This window comes from Scylla paramamosain, chromosome 22 (assembly GCF_035594125.1).
Source record: "Scylla paramamosain isolate STU-SP2022 chromosome 22, ASM3559412v1, whole genome shotgun sequence".
In the NCBI taxonomy this organism is placed as follows: domain Eukaryota; kingdom Metazoa; phylum Arthropoda; class Malacostraca; order Decapoda; family Portunidae; genus Scylla; species Scylla paramamosain.
This window is the reverse complement of record NC_087172.1, coordinates 13,399,930-13,422,930: the sequence shown is the minus strand read 5'-3', so window position 1 is coordinate 13,422,930 and position 23,001 is coordinate 13,399,930. Positions and strand designations below refer to the sequence as shown.

Here is a 23,001-nt window from a genome sequence, read left to right as displayed (position 1 = left end):
TGTGTGTGTGTGTGTGTGTGTGTGTGTGTAGGGAAGGAACCATCATTTCTTACTTAAAAGTCACAGTTGGGACCACAAAAATAGTTTTATTCACTTTGCATTCCAGCATAAGCATCTGAGGTGCAAACATGTCCATGAAGTGCAGTAATGCTGAGTCACGCCCTCATCATTCACTCCTGTCACACAAACACTCTACATTGGATTGTACACACTTACTGTACCTAACACACATACATCAGTGATCAGTCATGACGGATCTTGTCGCACGTGGCTATGTAAAAATCTGACAGCGTGAATTATTTTTAGGCACTTATATAAATTAAGAATGATCATCGCATTAAACAATTTACAAAGTTACAAACAATTGGTTTGTGTGAAGTTTGTAATTTTACATGAATCACTTACACTTCACTTATTCATTAACAGGTATATAATTTCACAGCTTCACCTCGGTAACAACTACAAATTTCTGTACACTTGGGCACCTGTCTTCGCACTAACAGCAGGGGAGTGTGCGATTTTTGGAGACTATGCAAGGAGAGACCAGCATGACTGGCTGGAGTGGCCATAGATCCCACACCCTATTCTGAAGGAAATGACTGCTGTCGTCTTCAGGTGGTGGTGACAGCTGTGGTTCTCAATATGTGGCAAGATGGAGACAGAGGCGAGCGGCAGAACATCTCCAGCAGCCTTGCTGGCTAAATTTACATTGAAATGTTTCTCTTCAGAAAATAAACTCCATGATAATGATGTACAATATTTCAAGTCTGATATTTCAAACAACAGACTGTATCATACCATACTGCAGATCTCTGTATTTTTATTCCTTCTTTCAAGGTACTGTACTACTGCACAGACTGTCATCTACTCATATCAGTAAGATGGACTTTGTATTTAGATACAATATCCCTTATCCTATTAATCAAGGAATATCGTCGCAAAACATCAAAATGTTACCCTGAAAATACAATGTTTAAATAGAGGATATCACAAGGCAGTATTACTCATTGCAGTCACACACTGAGTCTTTCCGTGAAGTGATTTCACACATACACACAATGCATATCACAGGAAGTGTGTGGGTGGGTGGGTGGGTGGGTGGGTGTGTGTGTGTGTGTGTGAGTACATTTACCATATTTTTTTCTTCAATACACAATTATTTTATTCATGTGATAACACCTATAAATACAATATCATGAAGAGCACCCATGATTCTCACACGCAGGAAGCTTCCTCTATAATGCCACAGCCACAACCACGCAAGAACATGGTGGCTTCCAACATGCAGACAAGAAAGTGATAATAGCCGTGTATCAGTATATGTGAAGATCATTTCAAGCTCTCAACAACAACAAAACTCTTATCATATGGACAGTCAAAACAGTCACTCCCCCACCCCCTATTTTCTACCTACTGCAGGTCATGAGTCATTCTGCTTTCCCCACGTGTTCCTTCTTTCACACTTGTATGGTAATGGCACACGAGGTCAGGTGCCTCTCCTTTCAACATTTGTAAGCTGAGGCGGCTCTGACGCCCTCGCACTAAGGTGTATCACTGTTTATCTTCACAAGCATTGAGTCACCTGCCCTTTACCGCGATAGAGTAAAGACACTGCTGTACCCGCCATGCAGTAATCTTTGCAAGTGTTTCATTCACCCAGCCTTCCTCTTATTCATAATGTAATCTTTCCAAGTGGGTTTTTATATCTGACATACATATTCTTTTTTCCAATTAAAAATACATTTGAAATTGTTCTTTTTGCACCAGTATCTTCCTGACCATCACTTTCATCACAGTAATCAGCAGTATTGAGAGTACCTAAGTAAGCATTTCAACAAGTGTTACAGTAAATGTAACAAACACAAAGTGGTTCAAAGATTAACACACAGATCTCGGTTTTCTGGTCAACATTTGAGAGATGACCCTGAAACAGACTTGCTACAAACATTTTCTTTCTTGCAATGGCTAAAGATATTTTCCACAATTTCCAGTGAAGAAGCTTTGAGATGCCTACACAATGCAAACTGGTCTTGCCTCCTGTATTTCTTTCTTTCTTTTGTGTGTGTATGAAGTAGCACTGAGATTATTACAAGGCACAAGTTCTGGTCTTAACTAAATGTATGGGGCGGAGACAGGAAACTGAATACATGAGTGTGATATGTACAAGCAGCACAGTATTAAAAACTTGTGGAATATAGTGTAAGTACAAAGAGGAGTACTGTATAATGTAGAGAGATTAAAAAGACTTCAGCTCTGTTCTCACTATTGTCTTGCAGATCTTAACTGCTTCCTGATTCATAAAGTCAAGTTAATCAGATGCATCTCCACAATAAATACATAGAATAGAATTAAAAACTTGTGGAATATACTCTGAGTACAAAGAAGAGTGTAATACCAAGAGAAGATTAAAAAGACTTCAATTCCCTTCTCACTATTGTCTTCCAAACCTCAATAACTCTCTTAAAATTCAATTCATCTGCTTTACCTCCATAATAAATACACAGAACAGAATAACATAATGAAAGAATGAAGAAGAGAGTAATATTGAGAGATTGTAAAGACTTCAACTTCTTTCTCACTGTATTGTCTTGTAAACCTCAATAATTGTTACCAGACTCTTAAAATTAAATTCATCAGCTGTACCTCCACAATAAATACATACATATTTTACAGTAAAAATATCACAATGTACACCACATAATAATAACAACAAGTACTCATACAGTGTGGTCACAGATTTTCTTCCTTGTTGAATTAACAACAGTTTTGTGTGAAAGTGACATAGTAGTACCTTCTGCATTTTGACCAGGAATATCTTCTGCTTTAACATATTCCAAGCCACACTATTCTGGATCTAACAAACATAATGATGCAGACTTGCTGAGCCAGACTGACTTCAATATTCTGGATCTAACAAACATAATGATGCAGACTTGTTGAGCCTTCAATATTCTAGATCTAACAAACATAATGACTTGCTGAGCTGAGGATGACTACAATATTCTGGATCTAACAAATTCTGGCTTGCTTTGTTGAGGATGACTTCCAAATAACTATGGGTGAAGCACAGAAAATTACCAAAATCAGTTTGACACAATAAAACACAATGACTGAAAACTGACCACATGCTGGGATAAATAACAATAACAATGACTATAAGATGAAGTTGTGCATATCAACTCACAACCATAATGGCATTTCATACCTTAAGCTTAAAAATGTCTAAGTAATACCATAAATATTTGGTACACAACTGATATGCTGATGTAAAGAAAACAATATTCCTGAGAGACAAACTGGTGCAGATCATGACAGCAAACACCACTGGATGAAGCAGCAATGTCCAGGATGCTGTGCTGTGTTCACCAAGGTAAAATTCTTATAATAGTTTTGCCCAGGCATCATTTTCAAAACAGTTTCCCCGGAGTAACATTTGCACAATAATTTCACTAGAGACACATTTTCATAACAATTTTAGGTGGAAGTTATGACAAACACAGGTCTTTGGTAAAAATAGTTTCACACAATACTTCCATTTTCTTTATCTTTTTATTGTTAATTTCTGGTGGATAAAGATAAAAAAAAGGAAAATGTTAATGATTAGACTAAAACACTTAAAATTACATATACAAAATTAATTACATCTTACTGAGCAGACTGGAGGATAGGACTACATGGTTTGAACAGTTTGTAGAGGAATCACAACATCCAGTAAAAGAAAAGGCAAAATTTATAATGACTTCACTGTTTAAGAATCATTGCAATCATCTGAGGTGGTGACATCATTTTGTGTTAAGTGATCTGAAACTGATGGAATGTGAGAATAAGATGAAGAGGGTTAATTTTCATCTGCAGAATCAGAAGAATACTGTATCTGTGCATGGTGAGGCAATGAGTGTTGTCTGCATATAATGAAGCAATGAATGTTATGTATATTAAGGCAATGAGTGTTATCTGTGTATCATGAGGCAATGAGTGTTGTATATATCTGTGTGTTGAGCCACTGAGTGTTGTCTACATCTGTGTGTTGAGGCAATGAGTGTTTGCCAAGATGTAAGCAGCTGTAACAAAAAAGCCTCTCAAACAGTTCTCCTGTCACAAGCTGTGCCTGACCACTGCCTTGCCTGTAGACAGTGAACACTTCACTAGTAATTATAAGTAGTATTGTGCATGTATAAGTGTGAAGTGTGAAGGTCTGTAGTGAATGAAAATGGATGTTTGTTGAAACCTGAGGCAGTGATAAGGGCAAGCTGTGGTGTCTTGAGATGAAGTATGTACACTAACACTACATGCACCATCTGATCTGCAACTTGCAATTTACACGTCATTCAGTTACACCGGACAAATCATATACTGCAAGACTGCACACATATGTACATTCCTTAATCATAACAGTACCATGAATCATGTTACTCTGCTTTGTACAAAAACTGTTATAATAATTTAGAAATAAAAAAAAGGTAATATTTTAAAAAGAAGTTGAAGGGTTTTGTCAACACCATCTATCAAGTGGTGTCGCCTCACCGGTGAAGACTGCCTCCTTCAGTAGGTTCGAGTCATGGCATCCTCCTCCAGTTGCACTGTCACCCCAAAGTCCTCCTGGAACACATGCCAGGTCTTGCTCTTATGAGGGTTGTCCAGCTCACTGCGGCTCAGTTCAAGTCTGAAGGAGGACTCTCTGTTACTTAGAATCTATGCATCTCCTTACACCATTATCTAATCATACTGAAGAAAGGCTAGTTATGATTTCTTGTGTCTGTTGTTGTATGTAAATATTTCATACTGTTGCTTGTGATGTGAGTCTGGAGGGAGGACTCATTGTTACTCAAGAGTCTACTTATCTGCATACAGCAACATCTACAGACAGTGAAGGAAGACTAGTTATTCATCTCTGATATCCTTATCTTCAGTAAGTCTTTCACACAGTGTTGTTTGTGAAGTGAGTCTAAGTATGCTGGCACATTATGAATTACAATTGTCCTCTTCACCTCCATGTCTCAGAGACTATACAACACTCCATACTTTGTTACCCAGAGACAGAACAATCTCATAGCATGTATGTATTTTTAAGTTCATACATAATTATATACTAGTTCATCTTGTGGCTTCCCAAGAGCAAAAGATAAAAAATTCTTTGGTTTGTATACTCACTTTCCATCTACAATGAAGCCAGTGTGGAACCAAAAGAAGAAAGGACTCTTCTCATAACCTTTGGGAATCTTCCTCTGTGGAAAATATGAATAGAATTAACATCAAACTACTCACAGGAAACCTACACCCTCACACCTCAGTCTCTTACACTTGCTACATATGCACAAGCCTCACAGGAAAGGAATACATGAGTCATAACTTACACTGTCTGTAAAGAACATGATCCGAGTGTCGCCACGGATCACTGGTGTGTTCAGCAGCTGTATGTGCACCAACCCATGGATCTTCTCAACCATCACCTGTGGAATTGTGACAAAATATAGAGAATTTTCACAAAATATTTTGATACAAATGCAATGGAACATATGTATGATGGTGACATGATTTAGAAAATAGGAAAGGTCACTGATTCTAAACTGTTACTTGCCTTGCAGTTCTTCTGAGTGCCAAGGTTGGCCTGGTAGGGAATGGAGTGGCATCGGCTCTGCAGAGTGAAGAAAAACTCGGAGCCATCGCCCGCACCGACAGAGTGCATGCCTCTCAATGTGATCCGGGTGACTATCATGGGCTTCTCTGGAGGCACCACCCTACCCGCCCGCACCACTTGTTCATAGTAGCCAACATAGCGACTCTGTTAGAAAGACATGGCAGCATCACACATCCAGTGTCTTGTTCCTGCTTGCTCATCACACAAAGATTATTTTGATCATAAACATTAACATGAATGATTTCCCTTGTCAAAGGTAAAACAGCATCCAATGGCCACATGATTACCTGGCTTGGAGTTTCCACACCCTGGAACTTGGAGGCAACATTTTTATCTGTGCGTCTATCTCCAAAGAAGCCCAGGCAGTGCTCGGCATCTTTGAATTTCCCGAGGTCAATGAGGAAGACACAAATCATGGTGCCAGTGCGGCCTTTGCCTCCCTTGCAGTGCACGGCAATCACATTCTTCTCATCCTGGTTCATCCAGTCTCGCACACTGCTGCTGAACTTCAGCATGTCTCTGTGAAAACACAAGGAGAGAAGCCAAAGTGAGACACAGGGTACGGAGAGACAAGAAAGGGTAGTTTTCTTCATTAGAGGGATGCCAAAAATATTAAGATATGTATATACATAAACAACTCACATGTGACTACACCACTAGTTTGTGCTAATCAAAAACAAGCTTGGGACACGGCCGACAAGAACACTCACACCACGGGAGGCACATTGTGGTCATCAATCATGTAGCGCTCCACTCTGCTGTGGAAGAGAGACACGTCATAGTGGCGCTCGGAGCACAAGTTGTACAGGCGGTAGTGGCCAGGATGCTGCGTGTCCATGAAGCGTGCCACATCCTGCAAGATATGTTAGGATGATTGCTGGGCTTTGCTATGGATGCATGTTGCCTGCTGTTCTATGCCTAAGCTCCTGGGATGTAGTAAAGTGTTCCACAAGACTGTCCCTTTCCACCATGGCTGACAGGGCTAGGAGTGTAAATGTTGTGTGTGAGTGTGCACTGCTTTGTCTGGGCCATCCCGAGTGGGATATATAGATCTATTTTAATACAAGAGCTTGGTTCATCTGTCATCAAAGGCACATCCTAAGAAGACTGAATGCAGAATAAAACCAACACCATTCAACACAGAATGGGTAAGAATAAATAGTATACCACTATAGTGCAGTCAGCCCCCACCTTGATGTCATTCCTGTACATGGACATCCTGCCGGTAGAGGGAAAAGACATGGCAATGACTCTTGGTGTGACATAGGTGAGGTCAAGGTCAAAACCATTCTGCTGGTAGCGTCTCTTGTTCTGCGACACAAATTGCCGGGCACCGCGCTGGAGGTGCTGCCGCTCCCAAAGGATCCTGGTGATTCTTACCAAGCGGATCAGACGCAGCGCAACAAGGAGTCTGGAATAATACATCACCATTGTTATCATTATCATCACAAACATAATGGTCATTCTTTCCCCCAAGTAATGCTTCATTTCATCTGTTGCACAATCTTTTTTTGCAACTCTAACTTTCTTCTTCATTCTTGTCTCATGTTCTTCCTTCTTCTTTTCATGCTTCATTTCTCTTTGATGTTTCTTGGGTTATGACATCCTTCTTCTAAATTCTCACATAATTACAAGAGTAACTTAATTTTCGGGAAGAACTGCTACCTTCCCCCTGTCTGTATGTCATTTGTCTGTCTGCCATTCACCAGAGTGAGATAGCCAAATTTCACAAACTTACCTTATTTCAAAGACTTAAATCAAAGACTCCAGTAACCATAATGAGTGTCAGCAACCACTTACCCCACAGGATTGGATGACATGTTCTCCACACACACCGTCACTACAGACAGGATGAAAGTGAAGACCACCAGGAAGCAATCCAGGGCATTATACCAGGCACGGAAGAAGTGCTTTGGCCTGCGTGGATGAAGGGAAACAGACATTACAATTTGGAAGTATAGCAGTAAAGAATAAGCAAAAGAAGAGGAGATGAGGATGTGCAAAAATAAGATTTAACCAAGCAGACCAATAGGCCAGTTGTACCAGACATGGTAGTACTTTGGCCTGTATGAAGGGAACCAGACATTACAGAAACTCACCCAAGGCCAAAGATCCTCAAGATGACCTCAATCATGAAGTAGGTGGAGAAGGCAAGGGAGCAATACTCAAGAGGGTCATCTGAGGTGGGGGAGTTGAACAGATCCACAATGAGCAGCACCATGTCCACCAGGATGAGTAAGGCAGTCAGCAGCCTCACTATGAAGTGCTCCACAAACCTACGAGTCCTCCACTGCATGTAGCTGAGGGCGGATGATCTATTAGTGGATTGAAGAGTGAAGGCTTCCAGAGAAGTAATGATTGGTGAGTGCTGGAAATTTTGGAAGAAACTGAAAAATTGCTGGACGTCTGATATGCTGAGGGTGGAGAACGCATCAGTGTTTTGAAGAGTGAAGGTTTCTGGAAAAGTGAGTCAATGAGAAATGCTGCAGATTTTGAAAGAAACAGAAAAATTGATGGAAGTTTGACATACTCTGGATGGAAAACTTATTATAGAGTGGATAGAAGAGGGAAAGTTTCTGGAGTAATGTAAATTGATGGGAAGGAAGATTGAGGAGCATGACGAACATAAATGAAAGAGGGAGTAAATAGGATGTAAAGGAAAAATAAAAAGCAAAGAAAAAGGAAATAAGCTTCATGGGAAAATAATTCACTAGTGGTTAAGAGAAAGAAGACATAAGAAGGGAAGAACATTAATGGAATAGGAAAAAAAAAGGACATAAAACAAAATAAGGAGAATAAAAAAGGAAATAAGCTTCATGGCAAATTATTTTACAAGAAAAAAAGATAATTAAGGAGCAAGAAGAACATAAATAAAAGGGAAGTAAATTAAATGTAAAGGAAAATAAAATGAAAAAAAAAAGAAAATTAAATCAGCTTCTCAACAGACTTACTAGAGGTTGCAGCCTGGGATGGGAGGGTTGGACGGGTCGACAAAGCCCATCTCCAGCTCCAATTCATCCTCCTCCGGGTCGTACTCCAAGAACATCGCTGTCCGCCGCCACACCTGCAGGAGAAACACATCACGTCAAGCATAACTCATCTCATCTCATCTCATTCTGGCCTGTATTCTCCCTTTTCTTTCTTTTTATTTTCTCTATTTATTTTTCAAGAGTATTTTCATGATTCTAGTGATAGTTTAACAAGGATTCTACATCATTAACTTGAGAAATCTACACGAGAACTTGATTAATCAACTCTATGGGCTTTGAATGAAGATAATGTTTTCTTCGTCTTCCCGTTAGAGAGGCTCAGGCTACAGAAACCCATATAAAAGAAGCTCTGTTGAGATGCCAGTCTCTAAGGGAAAAACGCTAGAATAATACGTATTATCTAAAATTAGAGAAGTGTCTTGAAACCTTCCGCTTGAAAGAACAGCAATAATAAGCACAAACAAAATTGGAGAAATGTCTTGAAATATCCCACTTGAAAGGACAACAGTAATGAGAAGACAAAATTGGAGTGACTTGAAACCTCCCTCTTGAAAGACTGACAGACAATGGGAGAGAATGACGGAGACAGGCTGAATAATTACCTCCTTCTGCTCCTTCTCCTCGTCATCCTCGTCCTCGGAGTCAGTGGCGGCGGCAGCTTCCTCACTCCTGTCCTTGTCCATCTCTGATATGTGGATCACGTCATGCTCCTTGCTGCAGCCCAGAGAGGGATTACTGGATCTCTCTCTCTCTCTCTCTCTCTCTCTCTCTCTCTCTCTCTCTCTCTCTCTCTCTTTGTGTATAGTATTGCGTATGTATGTACATCTCTATTTTCACTCGGTTATACATGTTTTCTGTTAGCATCTTCTCCCCCCATCTCTCTTTGGATTTTACATTTCAGTAGGAGCACACACACACACACACACACACACACACACACACACACACCGTTGCTTAGTGACAGCCACAACAATTATGAACTAGTGTAAAATTTATGCATGGGAGAAACATAGAACACCAGAGCGTGAGGATTTCCCAGTGAGACAGTGAATGAATCACACACACACGCACACACACACACACTCTCTCTCTCTCTCTCTCTCTCTCTCTCTCTCTCTGCATCAGTCACCTCACAGAACAAGTACATGAATTATTATACGAATGAAATAAGGCGATGAAATGCTCAGGAATGTAGTCTTCACTAAATCCTGTCTCGAAGTCTGTGTGCTGTAGGGGAGACATACAAGGCAGATGAAACTATTCGTGTATAATGAGGCTTCGAAACACTGAATCAAGGTGTTCGGGAAGCACAAGGGAACCACTGCTGGCATTACACACCACGATCTTGTTACACACCACTCTGCCAACTTATAAATCTTTTAGAATTCTTCGTTATCTGAGTTCGGGCGTCTCTGCTCGAAGGAAGCACCGAGAGTGAGGCGCAGGGTGATGGGATGTGATGTTTACAAGGTTGACATATTGTAGAAATCTAGAGGTGTTCTATTAAGCTCCTTTCTGTTCATGAAGTCTTCCTCCTTTTGCTCATCTGTCTTTCACTGTCGCAATTTATCTTCCTTTTTGTTCATCTAACTATCTTTCATTTACGAAACTAACCTTTCTTTTATTCAACTGACTTTTTTTCATTCATCTAATCTTTCTTCTTTTGCTCATTCAACTATCCTTCTTTTACTCACTTAACCTTTTTCCTCTTACGCACAGACCCTTATTTATTTTCCCTAATCTTCCTTCTTTCACTCAACATATTTTTTCTGCTCTCATTTTCCTTCCTTCACTTTGCTGTGCCTCATCTTGCGCCCCTACACTGGCCTTGACCCTCCCCGCCTCACCTGCCGAGAGGGGACGACGCCACCCCGTTCTGCTGGAAATTAAGCTGCGTGGGGTCGATAGGCCGGGTGGGGGAGTCCCCGCCACTGCCATCACCCCCAGCGCCAGACTCCTGGTCTCCCGCGGGCCCCGTCATCTCATGGCCGAACCTCTCGTACCGGATACTGAAGGGGATAAAGAAGAAAGGTTATGATTAAGTAAGATAGGTTGCATTACAACTTCCGACACAGAAATCCCGTCGTGCACGTGTGTTGGTCTCATACCAGACGTTCTAGACCTATAATCAATTAATTATATTAGCATTACAATCTAACTATCAATAATCTATACTGACTCTGGTTTTTCGGACATGTGTTGTAGTGTAACGAGTGTTCTGGGACGCGTGGTTCTATATTCAGGTACACAGGTATCGAATACCTCCACCACGAGTGTCATGTGTGTTGCCTTGCTTGGCCACACCAGGTGTTGCTCGCACCTGCCACAGGTGTTGAGAAAGGGGAGAGTTAGAAACTAGGGCAGCATATTAAGACCCCAGCGATCGACCCCAGGCATCACTCACGTGCAGGGGAAGATATTGTGCAAATATTCCTTCACTGTGTGAACACAGGAGGTGTGTCTCTATACTGATGGCCGCCACGAGGGCTGCTATTTGCACTGTGCTGACAATACAGAACTATGACCTCTGACAGTATCAGGTGCACCTCCATGAAAGATGGCCCATAATCACACACACACACACACACACACACACACACACACACACACACACACACACACACACACACACACACAGTGTCTTTTAACCAGCCATTTAGAACACTTAAAAGATTGAGAAAGACACAAGAAGAATAAATTCCCCGTGTGTAATCTATTTTTGTGTTCAACATTTCCATTTTTTAACATTTTGCTGAATATACCAATGCAATATTAATGCAAAATGTCTTGATATGCTTGTATACACAGGGCAGGAATACCTCCCAAGACGGCGGTGTACACATCCCTGAAGCATATCAAGGCAGTGGTTAACATTCGTATCAGGATACGCCCAGAGTGCGACCTGACCTGCACTGCACGTGAGGACCACATTCTACACTTCTGGTCGCACCTCCACAGCATTCCAAAGGCTCCCGTTGAAGTCACATAGGTTTTATTGTTTTTTATGGTTCTTATGATAGATTGATAAGATTTCTTTGACCAATCATCTCTGTGGCCTTTGAAAATAGTCGTAATGAGAGAGCAAAGCGTTCGTGAATAAGGGCCAACACAACAGACAAGTGGTGCAGGGTGCACATGACACGCACACCTCCCTTGAGTCCAGTGCAGCTATAGTTGAGCCGAGCCCAGCCTCTCACCACCAGACAATAAAGGAACAAGTCTGTAAGCGTTTCCATTAGCAAAGCAGAGAGGGTCGTCTGGCAAGAGGTCCTGGGGAATGCAGGAAGATCACCGGCATCAGAGTACAAGGCGCTGAGGTCGTCTGAGAAAGTCACTGGTGAATAATACAGAGAGTGTGGGAGGTAGGCCTGGACCTGAGGAGCGCTTCTGCATGCTAATAGATTAAGAGGGAGCACACTAACACCAGAAACGCAACATTATAAGAGGAAACTTGAAATACGAGTAAAGCAGTGGAGACGGCAGAAATCGTAACGTAGAAATGGAAATTTGAGAGAAAGGCACAGAGATCGACAAAAATGGTAACTTAGAGGAGAAAACTTGAGAGAAAGGTACACATATCGACAGAAATTGTAAGGTAGAAGAGGAGACTTTAGAGAAAGGTGCGGAGCTTGACTGAAATCCTATAGCAGAGAAGGAAACGCGAGAGAAGAGTGCGGAGATTGACATAAATCGCAAACATAAAAATATAAACAAAATAATTTAGAAATTATACGTGTTTAGGAAGATAATTTTGAATAAATTTAAGGTTATTTTTAATGGCAAAAGAAGTTATCACCTTAGAGAGAGAGAGAGAGAGAGAGAGAGAGAGAGAGAGAGAGAGAGAGAGAGAGAGAGAGAGAGAGAGAGAGAGAGAAAACAGACAGATAAACAGACAAACGAACAGACAGCCAGCCAGATACATACAAAAAAAGAAACAGACAGACGGACATACAGACATACAGACATTAACAATTGCGCACTTAAAAAATAACCAGCGACACAAAAATGTTCGCTATGATAACACAATGACATATAACAGCTGGCGTCCTGGGGATTAAAAGAGAGAGAGAAAAATAGTAATAATGTCAGAGCAGTATTGTTAAAGGCGACCCAGAATGATAAAGAGAGATGATAGTGGTGGTAGTGGTGGTGGTGGTGATGGTGGTGGTAGTGGTGATGGTCGTAATAGTCGAGATGAAAAAAAAAATGTATATAAATAAAATAGAATAAATGAATATACAAATAAACAATAAATAAATCAATCTTTGGCAATAAATTAAATAAAATAAGATTGAATAGAACAAAAAAACAAAAACAAATAAACCTCTTGACAATAATCATTACCGTGTCATGTTTGTCTGTGTGTGTGTCTGTCTCTCTATAGTCTGTCTGTTTGTATATCTGTCTGTCTGTCTGTCAGTTCGTCGATACGCTCTTTTGTCTATCTGTCTCTCTATTTCCCTGTCTATCTATTTGTCTGTCTTTATATATAATTATGTCTCCCTGTCTGTTTGTTTGTCTGTCTGTCTGTCTGTCGGTTCGTCTACATGCAGTTTTGTTTTATCAGTCTGCCTCTCTGTTTTTCTGTCCACTCGTCTGTCTGTCTGTCTGTTTCTGTTTAACCTATCATCCATTTGTCTATCTTCCTGTCTTAATGTATATCTATCTACCTATCTACTTGTACGTATATATCTATCTATCTATCCATCTGTGTATGTATGTATCTATCTATCTACCTACCTGTGTGCGTGTGTGCGTGCATGTATATAAAAGCAACGGAAAAAAAAATAATAATAATCTCCACCTCCTCCTCTTCCTCCTCCTCCTCCTCCTTGAACGCGTGACTCGGGTCGTGATACGGTGGTTGGATCGACTCTGCGTCACTTCTGCGGCAGTGTAGCAGTGGTGGGGAGGGAGAGAAAGGCGGGGCGGGGCGGGGTGTGGCTGGGGCGCAGGCAGAGATCAGGGGAGGGGTCAGTGGAAGGTGGGAGTGTTAGAGCATAAAGGGGGTTTCATGAGGCGCCGCGGGAAGTGCTTGAGGGAAAGGATGTGGGGATGACGCGAATGTTAGAAGTATATATGTGAGGAATGAGGGGAAAATAAGGATAGGGAGGATGTAGGGAAGGAATGAGGAGAACTAAAGATGGGGAGTACATTAGGAGTATGTTAAAATGTTAGAGGGGAAGAAAAAAAATGGGAAGGGTATAGAAAAAGGATATGGGGAAGACAGATCTATGTCAAAAATATAAAACGGAGGAATGAGGAGAAGAACTAAGGATGGGAGTGTATTAGAAATATAGATATGAGGAATAAAGGGGAAGAAAGAAGGAAGGGAGAAGACTGGTGAATGTTAAAAGCATATGAGTATTGAGGGGAAGAGAAGGATAGCGATAGAAGGAAGGAATAACGTACAGAGAGGAATATTTTCAGTAGGGTTACGAGAAGAGAGGAAGAGGATTTATTAGAAAATATATAAGAATTTGTGTGGGGAAAAAAAAAAGAGGAGAGGGGAAGAGATGGAAAGAAGAGAAAGAGGATTACGGTCAAAGAAAAAAATATGGGGAAGAGGAGGAAAGAAGAAAAAGGAGAGTATGATAAAAGAAAAAAAAGTGGGGAAGAGGAGGAGAGAGAGGGAAGGGAAGGAAAGAGAAAAAAATAGAAGTATGGAAAAAGAAAGAGAAAGAGAGAGAGAGAGAGAGAGAGAGAGAGAGAGAGAGAGAGAGAGAGAGAGAGAGAGAGAGAGAGAGAGAGAGAGAGAGAGAGATATGCTAGATGCAGGAATTCTACGTAAGGTCACAGATAAGGTCAGGGTAGATAACAAGTACTGGGGAAGTTTTCAGGGAATTTTAGGGATATTAGCTTAAAAAGAAAATTAGTGTAGGAAATTAATGAACGTATTATTCATTTATTCAATTACATACCATTTTTCCATTAATTTTCACTCACTTTACCGTGTGTGTGTGTGTGTGTGTGTGTGTGTGTGTGTGTGTGTGTGTGTGTGTGTGTGTGGCTATCCATCCCAATTCTCTATCCACTAACGCAGAAAGAGGAAGAATGAAAAGGAAGGGGCAGAATACAGGAAAAACCGAACTAGGAAGAAGTGAAGGAGAAACTAAGAAACTGTGAAGGCTGGGAGGGGAAGGAAGGATTTGGATGAAAAAGAACAAAAAAAAATCGTGAAAAAAACTTGGTGTCTTAAAGTCTTGAAAGGGAAGGGGAGGGGAAGAGAAGAGAGAAAACAAAAGAATGGTTAAATTTTGGGCTTTACGAATTCTGTAAGGGGAAGGAAAGGGTGGAAGGTAAAGAACAGAAGATGAATGAGAGAATTTTCAGGTTACGAAATCCACAAAGTGAAAAAAAAGGATAGAAAAAAGAAAACAGAAAAAAAAAATTGGAAGAATTTTCGTGGTTATGAGAACTGGAAAGGGGAAGAGCAGAAACAAAAGATAAAGAACAAAAGAATAACAATAAAATTCTGTGGGTAACGAGGTCCAGAAAAGGAAAGAAAAAGGGAGAGAAGAGATATAACCGGAAACAGAGTGAGGGGAGCTGTGAGGCTGGACGAGGAAAGGAAAGAAGGGAAGGTAAGGAAAAAAAGGAATGGAAGGTCACAAGCTGATGAATTTATAAGTGATGAGAAGCCTTGTAGGGTGCACACAGGAGAGACGCGAGTGGGGTGTAGGAAGGAAGGAAATAGCTGTAGGATGTGTTGAATTAGGTAGGAGGGAGGGAAATATAGAAGAATGGAAGGAAGGAGTATTGTTGAAATGTGTAGCGTAGGAAAGAGAAGAAAAGGGAAGGAGTGTGCTGAATAAGGTAGGCATGGAAAAAGGGAAGAAAAGAAGGAAGGAAGGAAAAAAGGAATGAAGGCGGAAAGACAAAAAGAATATGTGACGTAAGAAAGAGAAGGGAAGGGAAAGACTGTTGAGTAAAGTAAATATTGGAAAAGGAAGGAAAGAAGGAAGGAAGGAAGGAAGGAAGGAAGGAAGGAAGGAAGGAAGGAAGGAAGAAAAATATTTGTATAATTCATGAAAAAGAATATGAAATTATATTAGCTAAAAGGAGAGGAGAAAAGAAAGAAAACCACATGAAGAAGAGAAAAAATACTTGTAAAAGAACCATTACTTGGAAACACCACCACCACCACCACCACCACCAACAACAACAACAACAACAAAGGAGACAAGGAAGTCAAACAAAATAGCAAACAGAGAATAACACAAAACAAAAATAAATAAATAAATAAAATAAAATAAAATAAAACAAAACGAAAAGAAGAAAGGAAAGGAAGAATGACGCGAAAACTAGGATGTAGAACACACACACACACACACACACACACACACACACACACACACACACACATTACAACCTGGCTAATCATCTCCGTGGCCTTTATTAATAGTACGTGAGAGAGTCCAAAGTTTCTACTCTGAGCATACCAACATACGCAGGTGGGGGCGACAGAGACGGGGAATCAGCAGCGTATGGGAGGACGGCATGCTAGAGGAACGGTCCGCCCTGAAATAGCCACGCGGGTATGCTAGATTTAAGATGCTCATTCTCCCTTTCATCCCCGGAGATCAAAACGGTGTCTCCCTCTCAGATGTTCCCTTTGGCCAACACACCGGTACACATACACGCTTGCTACACGTACACGTAAATATACTTACACATATACGTACGTACGCACGCGACTCATATGCCACCACCACCAAGTCCACTACTACTGCTGTTACTACTACTACTACTACTACTACTACTACTACTACTACTACTTTCAATGTTCCTTTTATTTGCATTTATTATTGCCCTTGGCTAGAACTCCTTTTACTACTACTGCTACTACTACTACTACTACTACTACTACTACTACTACTACTGTTACTGTTACTATTCAAGTGATTAATGCAGTGAAAGTTTAGCAACGATTCTGCATCATCGATGAAAAAAAACCTCCCTAGAGAACCACATTAGTCATGTTTGTGGCCTTTGAAAAGTCCTTACGAGAGAGAGAGAGAGAGAGAGAGAGAGAGAGAGAGAGAGAGAGAGAGAGAGAGAGAGAGAGAGAGAGAGAGAGAGAGGATGTCAGGACATTGGCCAGGAACCACTCTTATACAGCTCTTTAGTCTGAAGGACTATACACCACCAAGCAACAAACACAGTTACCAGATACGTGCAAACCCACCAAACACGAACAACCCAACGGACAAATACAGCACAGCGTTGGTTTAGTGGCGCAAACACTCCCTCCCCTCTCCCTCCCTCTTCCTCGCAGCCATTTTATATGAACGAGCAAAACGGCCGTCAAAAATACATGATGGACAGTTGAACAGTTGCCGTCGCAGTGGTAAAATTTACGAAAGCATAGCCTACTACTGCCTCGCTCACCGCCGCTGACCCGCCGGGCTTCCTCGCCGCCGCCGTTCCTCGTTACCTCCAATGTCTCACTACTATAATTTTCAAAGGACACAGAGATGATTAGCCGGGTTTTTTTTTTCCTATTAATAATGTGGAAATGTAATGTGGAACTGTAAAAACACCCATAAAAAATCTGTTAGGTCAGCATTCTGAAACACTCCTCTATTTCACTACAATTATTTTCAAAGGTCACAGAGATGATTAGCCGGGTTCTCAAGGTTGTTTTTCCTGTTAGTAATGTGGAAAGCTTGTTAATCTGTCACTAGAACCCTAAGAAAAACATTCTTGAAACCCGTGTAACTTTATCCAGAGCCTCTTGAAAGTGATAGAGATGCTGCGCAGAAGTGTTTCAGAATCTGGTTGCTGGGATACGAGCACGGTTATAGACGCCACAAACCTGCCGTATCCAGGGACGTATCCTCAAACATTACAACACTCATATTTGTCTTATGTTCTCAAGTCTAGTTAAAATAGCTAGTTTTCTTGGGAGAAATTATGCTGCTTCAGTGCAATTCTTTAGATCTTATTGCATCCTTCTTGCGTGACGGTAGTTTTTTCCATAGTCACGACTTCACGGTGCAACTCCTTTAGATCCTCTCCTCCTCTGTCTCCTCCTGCGCATTCTAGGGATCTTCGCATCCTTCCTGCACAAATTGCTGGAAAGTTTTCTTGTGAGTTGTTACGCAGCCACAATGCAACACTGTAAACCCTGCTCTTCTTTCTCTCCTCGTGCGCATGTTGGGGACCTTTACATCCTTCCTACACAAATTACTGGAAGGTTTGCTGGAAGGTTTTTCTTGAGAGTTGTTACACTGCCACAATACAACATTGTAAACCCTGCTCTTCACTCTCTCCTCGTGCGCATGTTAGGGACCTTCACATCCTTCCTACACAAATTGCTGACGGTTTTCCTCGGAGTATAATTATGCTGCCACAATGCAGCTCTCCTACGACTTGGCCTTCTTTATCTCCTTGTACGGATGCTAAGGGCCCTTCGCAGTGCAAACAAATGTGTTGGCTGGTTGAGTGTGGGAGGAATAGAAAGAAAGGTGAAATGGAAGAATTATTGTGTCTATCAGTCATAACACCATTGAATAGGACCAGATTTCGTGCCTCCCGTCCATGCAATGCTTTCCAACACTGCTGATGAAACGCCATTATAGAGAACTTCTTTATACTGTGCACTGAAATGAACAATTTGGCATTAACAGCGAGAGAAATTCAACACGAGTCTTTTTTGTCTGTTCGTGTAATAACTATAAACCTTATATATATATATATATATATATATATATATATATATATATATATATATATATATATATATATATATATATATATATATATATATGCGAAGCACACAGGATTTGCGCAACAAAAGGAAGAAAAAAATGACCACTGAGGTGCCAGTCCCTATAGAAAAAAAGCAAAATTAATTATTCGAAATCGGAGGATAAAGTTAATGTTTGATCGTAATACAAAAAAAAAAAAAAAAAAAAAATTGAGAGAAATGCAACACGAGTCTTTTTGCCTGCCGGTGTAGTGACCTTAACTGCAGCCTGGAGCACGAGCAGCACCAGGAAGGCCTGAGGGAGGAGGGGAGCTGCACAGACCTTGAAGAGGATGCATCTGTAAGAATATCGCGCTGGCAGAGACTGGAAACCGACTGGGAACCGACCACTGCCAACAGCCACCACCGCCACCACCACTATGTATACACCGCCACCATCACCACCATCCTCAGTACATGAAGCAGAGAGAGAGAGAGAGAGAGAGAGAGAGAGAGAATGTACAATAGTAAAATTAATACATTACCAAATAAATGAATAAATAAATAAATAAATAAATAGTAGTGCTGTTGGTAGTTATAATAGTAGTAGTTGTTGTTGTTGTGATAGTAGAAACAACAACAACAACAACAACAACAACAACAACAAACAACACCACCAGCACCAACACCAACAACAAACACTACCACCACCATCACCACCACCACCACCAACAACAACAACAACAACAACAACAACAACATTAAACACCTATCTAAATCCCCAAACAAACTCGGCCAGGCACTGCACACAACGAATCCATACACACCAAAGGACATGAGAACCACCTACCCAGCGAACCACCCACAGAACCAGCCACCCACCCAGCCATCCGCCCAGCCAGTCAGCCCTTATCACACGACACCAGCAGCAGCAGTCAGCAGCAGGAAGGGCGTTGGCTGCTGCACCCTCACGGAACTGTTTCACACAACGGCTGTGTGTTTACTGACGAGACAAAAGTGTTCCTTACACTTCACTGCCTCAAATCCTCTTCGCTGCCCGCCGCGAGAGTAACATACCGGTGTGTTTAGGTTTATCTCTCTTAAGTCTTTTGATAAGCTGATAATCTAACAAAACTTGGCAACTGAAGGTTTTAAGAGAGAGAGAGAGAGAGGGAGGACTTACGGTTGAAGAAGGAAAACGCTAAACAGCTTTCTGTGGCAGGTTTGTTGACTTCTGTCCGTGACTACACGAGGAAGTAATTTGTCCAAAGCCTCATGACTTCACCCTCACACCGCCACACCTCAACTGTTAGCCGGTTAGAAGCACCAGTGGCTCTGTTATGCTGTTTGAATGAAGTTATGGTCTCTGACGACCGGACGAACGTGGAAAGAGAAAAAGATTGCGTTTTATCATTTTAGCATTCATCCGCATGCCCTTACGACACCACCAGGAAGGTTGAAGCAATATCAGAGCAAAGGACTGTTTTCAAAGGCTACAGAACGGATGAAAGCAGAAGAAAAACAAAGCCTCTTATTACCCCAGCATGCATCCACATCCCACTTATGACGAAACAAATAATAGAGCACTGGTTTTCAAACTATTTAGTATGACGGCACACTAACAAACAACTAATATTTTTGCGGTACACCTGCCCTTATATATATATATATATATATATATATATATATATATATATATATATATATATATATATATATATATATATATATATATATATATATATATATATATATATATATATATATATATATACACACCAAGGAAATAATGGCGGCACACAAGCGTGCCGCGGCACACACTTTGAGAACCAGTGCACAATACTAGAGCAAAGGAACGTTATCACCCCAGCATCTACCCACTGGCAACTCAGGAGATAGAAAGTTGAAGCAATACGAGAGTAAAGCATTAAATGTCCACTGAATGATGTCCTCACTAAGACGACTGAAGAAATACTAACTTATAAAACATCCATCCTAACTCAAGCATTCCCATATTGGACAGGATGCAGTAATAAATGTGTCTTAAGTGTGATCCTTCTTTGTATCTTGGTCTGTATTCTGAAACGCTTTGCTCTCTCACCACGACTATTTCCAAAGGCCGCACAGATGATTAACCGGGTTCTCACGAGTGTTTCTCCTTTTAATAATGTAGAAATCTTATTAGGCTGTCAGTAGAATCATAGAAAAAAGAAACTTTAGAAACCCGTGTTATTTAAATAGAGCCTTTTGAAAGTAGTGGGGGTGCGATGCAGAGGTGTTTCAGATATAGTCCTTAGTCGGGTTCTCGTGAGTGTCAAACTATCAGTACAATCATGAAAACACTTGGAAACTGAAATAACTTCCACTAGCGCAGGGATTCTCAACTTTTCGTCCATCATTAACCCTCTCAGCTTGATGTATTTCTTCATTTACCCCCTTCCTACCATATACTCGCCTTTCCTCCCCCTCCTCCCTCTCCCTCATGCGCGCGCCCGCCCTCACAGACACACACACACACACACACAGACACACACACACACACACACACTTAACATTTTCTCTGTTTTATAACATTAAATCTAACTGAATTACTGTTTAATTACCTGGTTACTGGTACATCAATTATAATTCATATACCCCCTTGCCATGTATTTTTTTTTACTCCAAAGGGTAAATTTATCACCCCTGGTTGAAAATCAATGCACTAGAATCTATTAAAAGCAGTCGGCACTACATCTGGAAATATTTGACAACACGGACCTTCCATCTCAATTAGAACAAAGTGTGGTACTTAAATAAGAATGTAAAATATAAGAATATAAGGGAAACTGCAAGAAGCCAACATAAGCCATCTGAACCTCGCAGCTCATTGCAAACAGAGACCCGCATCCTCAAACACTTCAGCGTCTTATCTCTACTATTTCAAACAGACTCCAGTGGAAGTTATAGGGGTCTTAAAGGACGTTTTCATGATTTATTGACAGTTTAACATGTATTCTGCATCTCCTATAGGAAATACACTTATAAGACCAGAATAGTATCTTTTTGGTGTCTGATAAATAGCCCTTGTGAGAAAAGGTTCAGAACGTGATTTTTTTCCCTTTTTTATTATATTTACAGAGAGAGAGAGAGAGAGAGAGAGAGAGAGAGAGAGAGAGAGAGAGAGAGAGAGAGAGAGAGAGAGAGAGAGAGAGAGAGAATAGGTGTGCCTGTTACCGTAAAACACACTGAAGGCCACATATTGAGAGAGAGAGAGAGAGAGAGAGAGAGAGAGAGAGAGAGAGAGAGAGAGAGAGAGAGAGAGAGAGAGAGCCATACACATAGACTAACCTTCACACACCTTACCGCCAGCAGGCATCACACTCCCCTTATTCCACTGCTCGTTGCGTCACTGTTCCTTCCTCCTCTGGGACTCCTCCACCATGCACTCCTTATTTCACAGACTCACCCGGTCCATTAGAAACTAGTATTATTCTTTGTATTTTCTTCTCAAACACTCAAAAATAGATTAGAATTTGTCTTTTATCTCTGTTTTTTTTATTCGTTCTTCGTAATTTCACGTCGATTTACGTTTCGTTGTACCATTTCATTCAGTTTAAGATCAATTTCAGCGTTAAGATCAATTTCTATGCTTTAACCGCGTGTGTGTTACTATACATCAACATTACTAGTACTTCTTATCATTTCCCGGTCTTAAAAACTATTTTATTTCCAATGCACCAAGTTCTATCCACACGCTGGACAGCACAATATGACAAGCCCCAAACCGCGCAGCCAGCCAACCAGCCACCAGCACCGACGCACACCACTACTCACTCCCGGACACACTCGCTGTTACACACTCCCCTTCACTACTTCACAAGACTCAGCGTGTGGAGAGAGTGTCGTACAGGAAGTCTCTCTCTCTCAGTCTCTCTCTCTCTCTCTCTCTCTCTCTCTCTCTCTCTCTCTCTTCATGATTTTAGATACCTTTAAGCACGGGATAATTCGTGTTTAGGGGAGTGAGATGAAGTACTGCACTTTTTGTCTGGCAGGGAAGGCAATGAGTAACAGTGATTCATCGTAGTTAATAATTTCAGTCCCGGAAACCACACAACAGGTAAACTTACGTGTGTATGTGTGTGTGTGTGTGGTGCACGGCCATAGAGACTAGAGGGAGTCACGTTTAAGCTCCCTTGCAATAAACTCCTTGACTGTATTCTTGAACACTGCTCCCTCATAATAACTATTTTCAAAGGCCGCGGAATCGATTAGTTGAATTCTAATGAAATTTCAGTCCGTTTTTTCTATTTTTTGGGTCTGATGTAGGAAGGTTTGGTTTTTAAGTCTCGTGTGAATGGTTACAAGAATTCTTTTATATGGTCTTCCTTATGCTTGGTCTTTTAGGGTATGGTATAGTAAAGAAAAGCTTTCAGAGCTGCTTGTATCTGATCTGGTTCACGTTTGGTCTTTGTGGTCTGATATGGGAATGCTTTTAAGAGTAAGATGTTATCAGGCCTGACTCACGTTTGGTCTTTGTGGTCTGATATGGGAATGCTTTTAAGAGTAATATATTATCAAGCCTGACTCACGTTTGGTCTTCTTTGGCTCTGATAGGATGGTGTCAGTTTGAAAGGATGATGCGTTATTCGAGTTTGTTAAGGTGAACAGTATTATTGAAGTGTTTTGGTCTCTGGTAACAA

At 41.0% G+C, this 23,001-nt stretch overlaps 1 protein-coding gene across 8 annotated transcripts in view; it reads right to left on the bottom strand.

Moving 5' to 3' along the window:
• Nucleotides 1-66: 66 nt before the first annotated feature.
• Nucleotides 67-23,001, bottom strand: part of LOC135111591 (phosphatidylinositol 3,4,5-trisphosphate 3-phosphatase TPTE2-like) — a 28,231-nt gene continuing 5,296 nt past the window's right edge. For 3 of the 8 annotated variants that reach the window (XM_064025054.1, XM_064025049.1, XM_064025051.1), the window contains 12 exons: nt 10,476-10,637; nt 9,231-9,342; nt 8,590-8,702; nt 7,738-7,938; nt 7,439-7,555; nt 6,830-7,049; nt 6,349-6,491; nt 5,926-6,157; nt 5,579-5,782; nt 5,355-5,450; nt 5,152-5,225; nt 67-4,663 (listed from right to left, as the gene is read on the bottom strand). In XM_064025054.1, coding sequence (XP_063881124.1) covers nt 4,543-4,663; nt 5,152-5,225; nt 5,355-5,450; nt 5,579-5,782; nt 5,926-6,157; nt 6,349-6,491; nt 6,830-7,049; nt 7,439-7,555; nt 7,738-7,938; nt 8,590-8,702; nt 9,231-9,342; nt 10,476-10,609 — 1,767 coding nt within the window. In that variant the 5' untranslated portion in view covers nt 10,610-10,637 and the 3' untranslated portion in view covers nt 67-4,542. Of the gene's footprint in view, nt 4,664-5,151; nt 5,226-5,354; nt 5,451-5,578; nt 5,783-5,925; nt 6,158-6,348; nt 6,492-6,829; nt 7,050-7,438; nt 7,556-7,737; nt 7,939-8,589; nt 8,703-9,230; nt 9,343-10,475; nt 10,638-19,502; nt 19,646-21,649; nt 22,138-23,001 lie in introns of those variants that run through there. The other 5 variants (XM_064025055.1, XM_064025056.1, XM_064025050.1 and 2 more) reach the window with 5 other exon arrangements.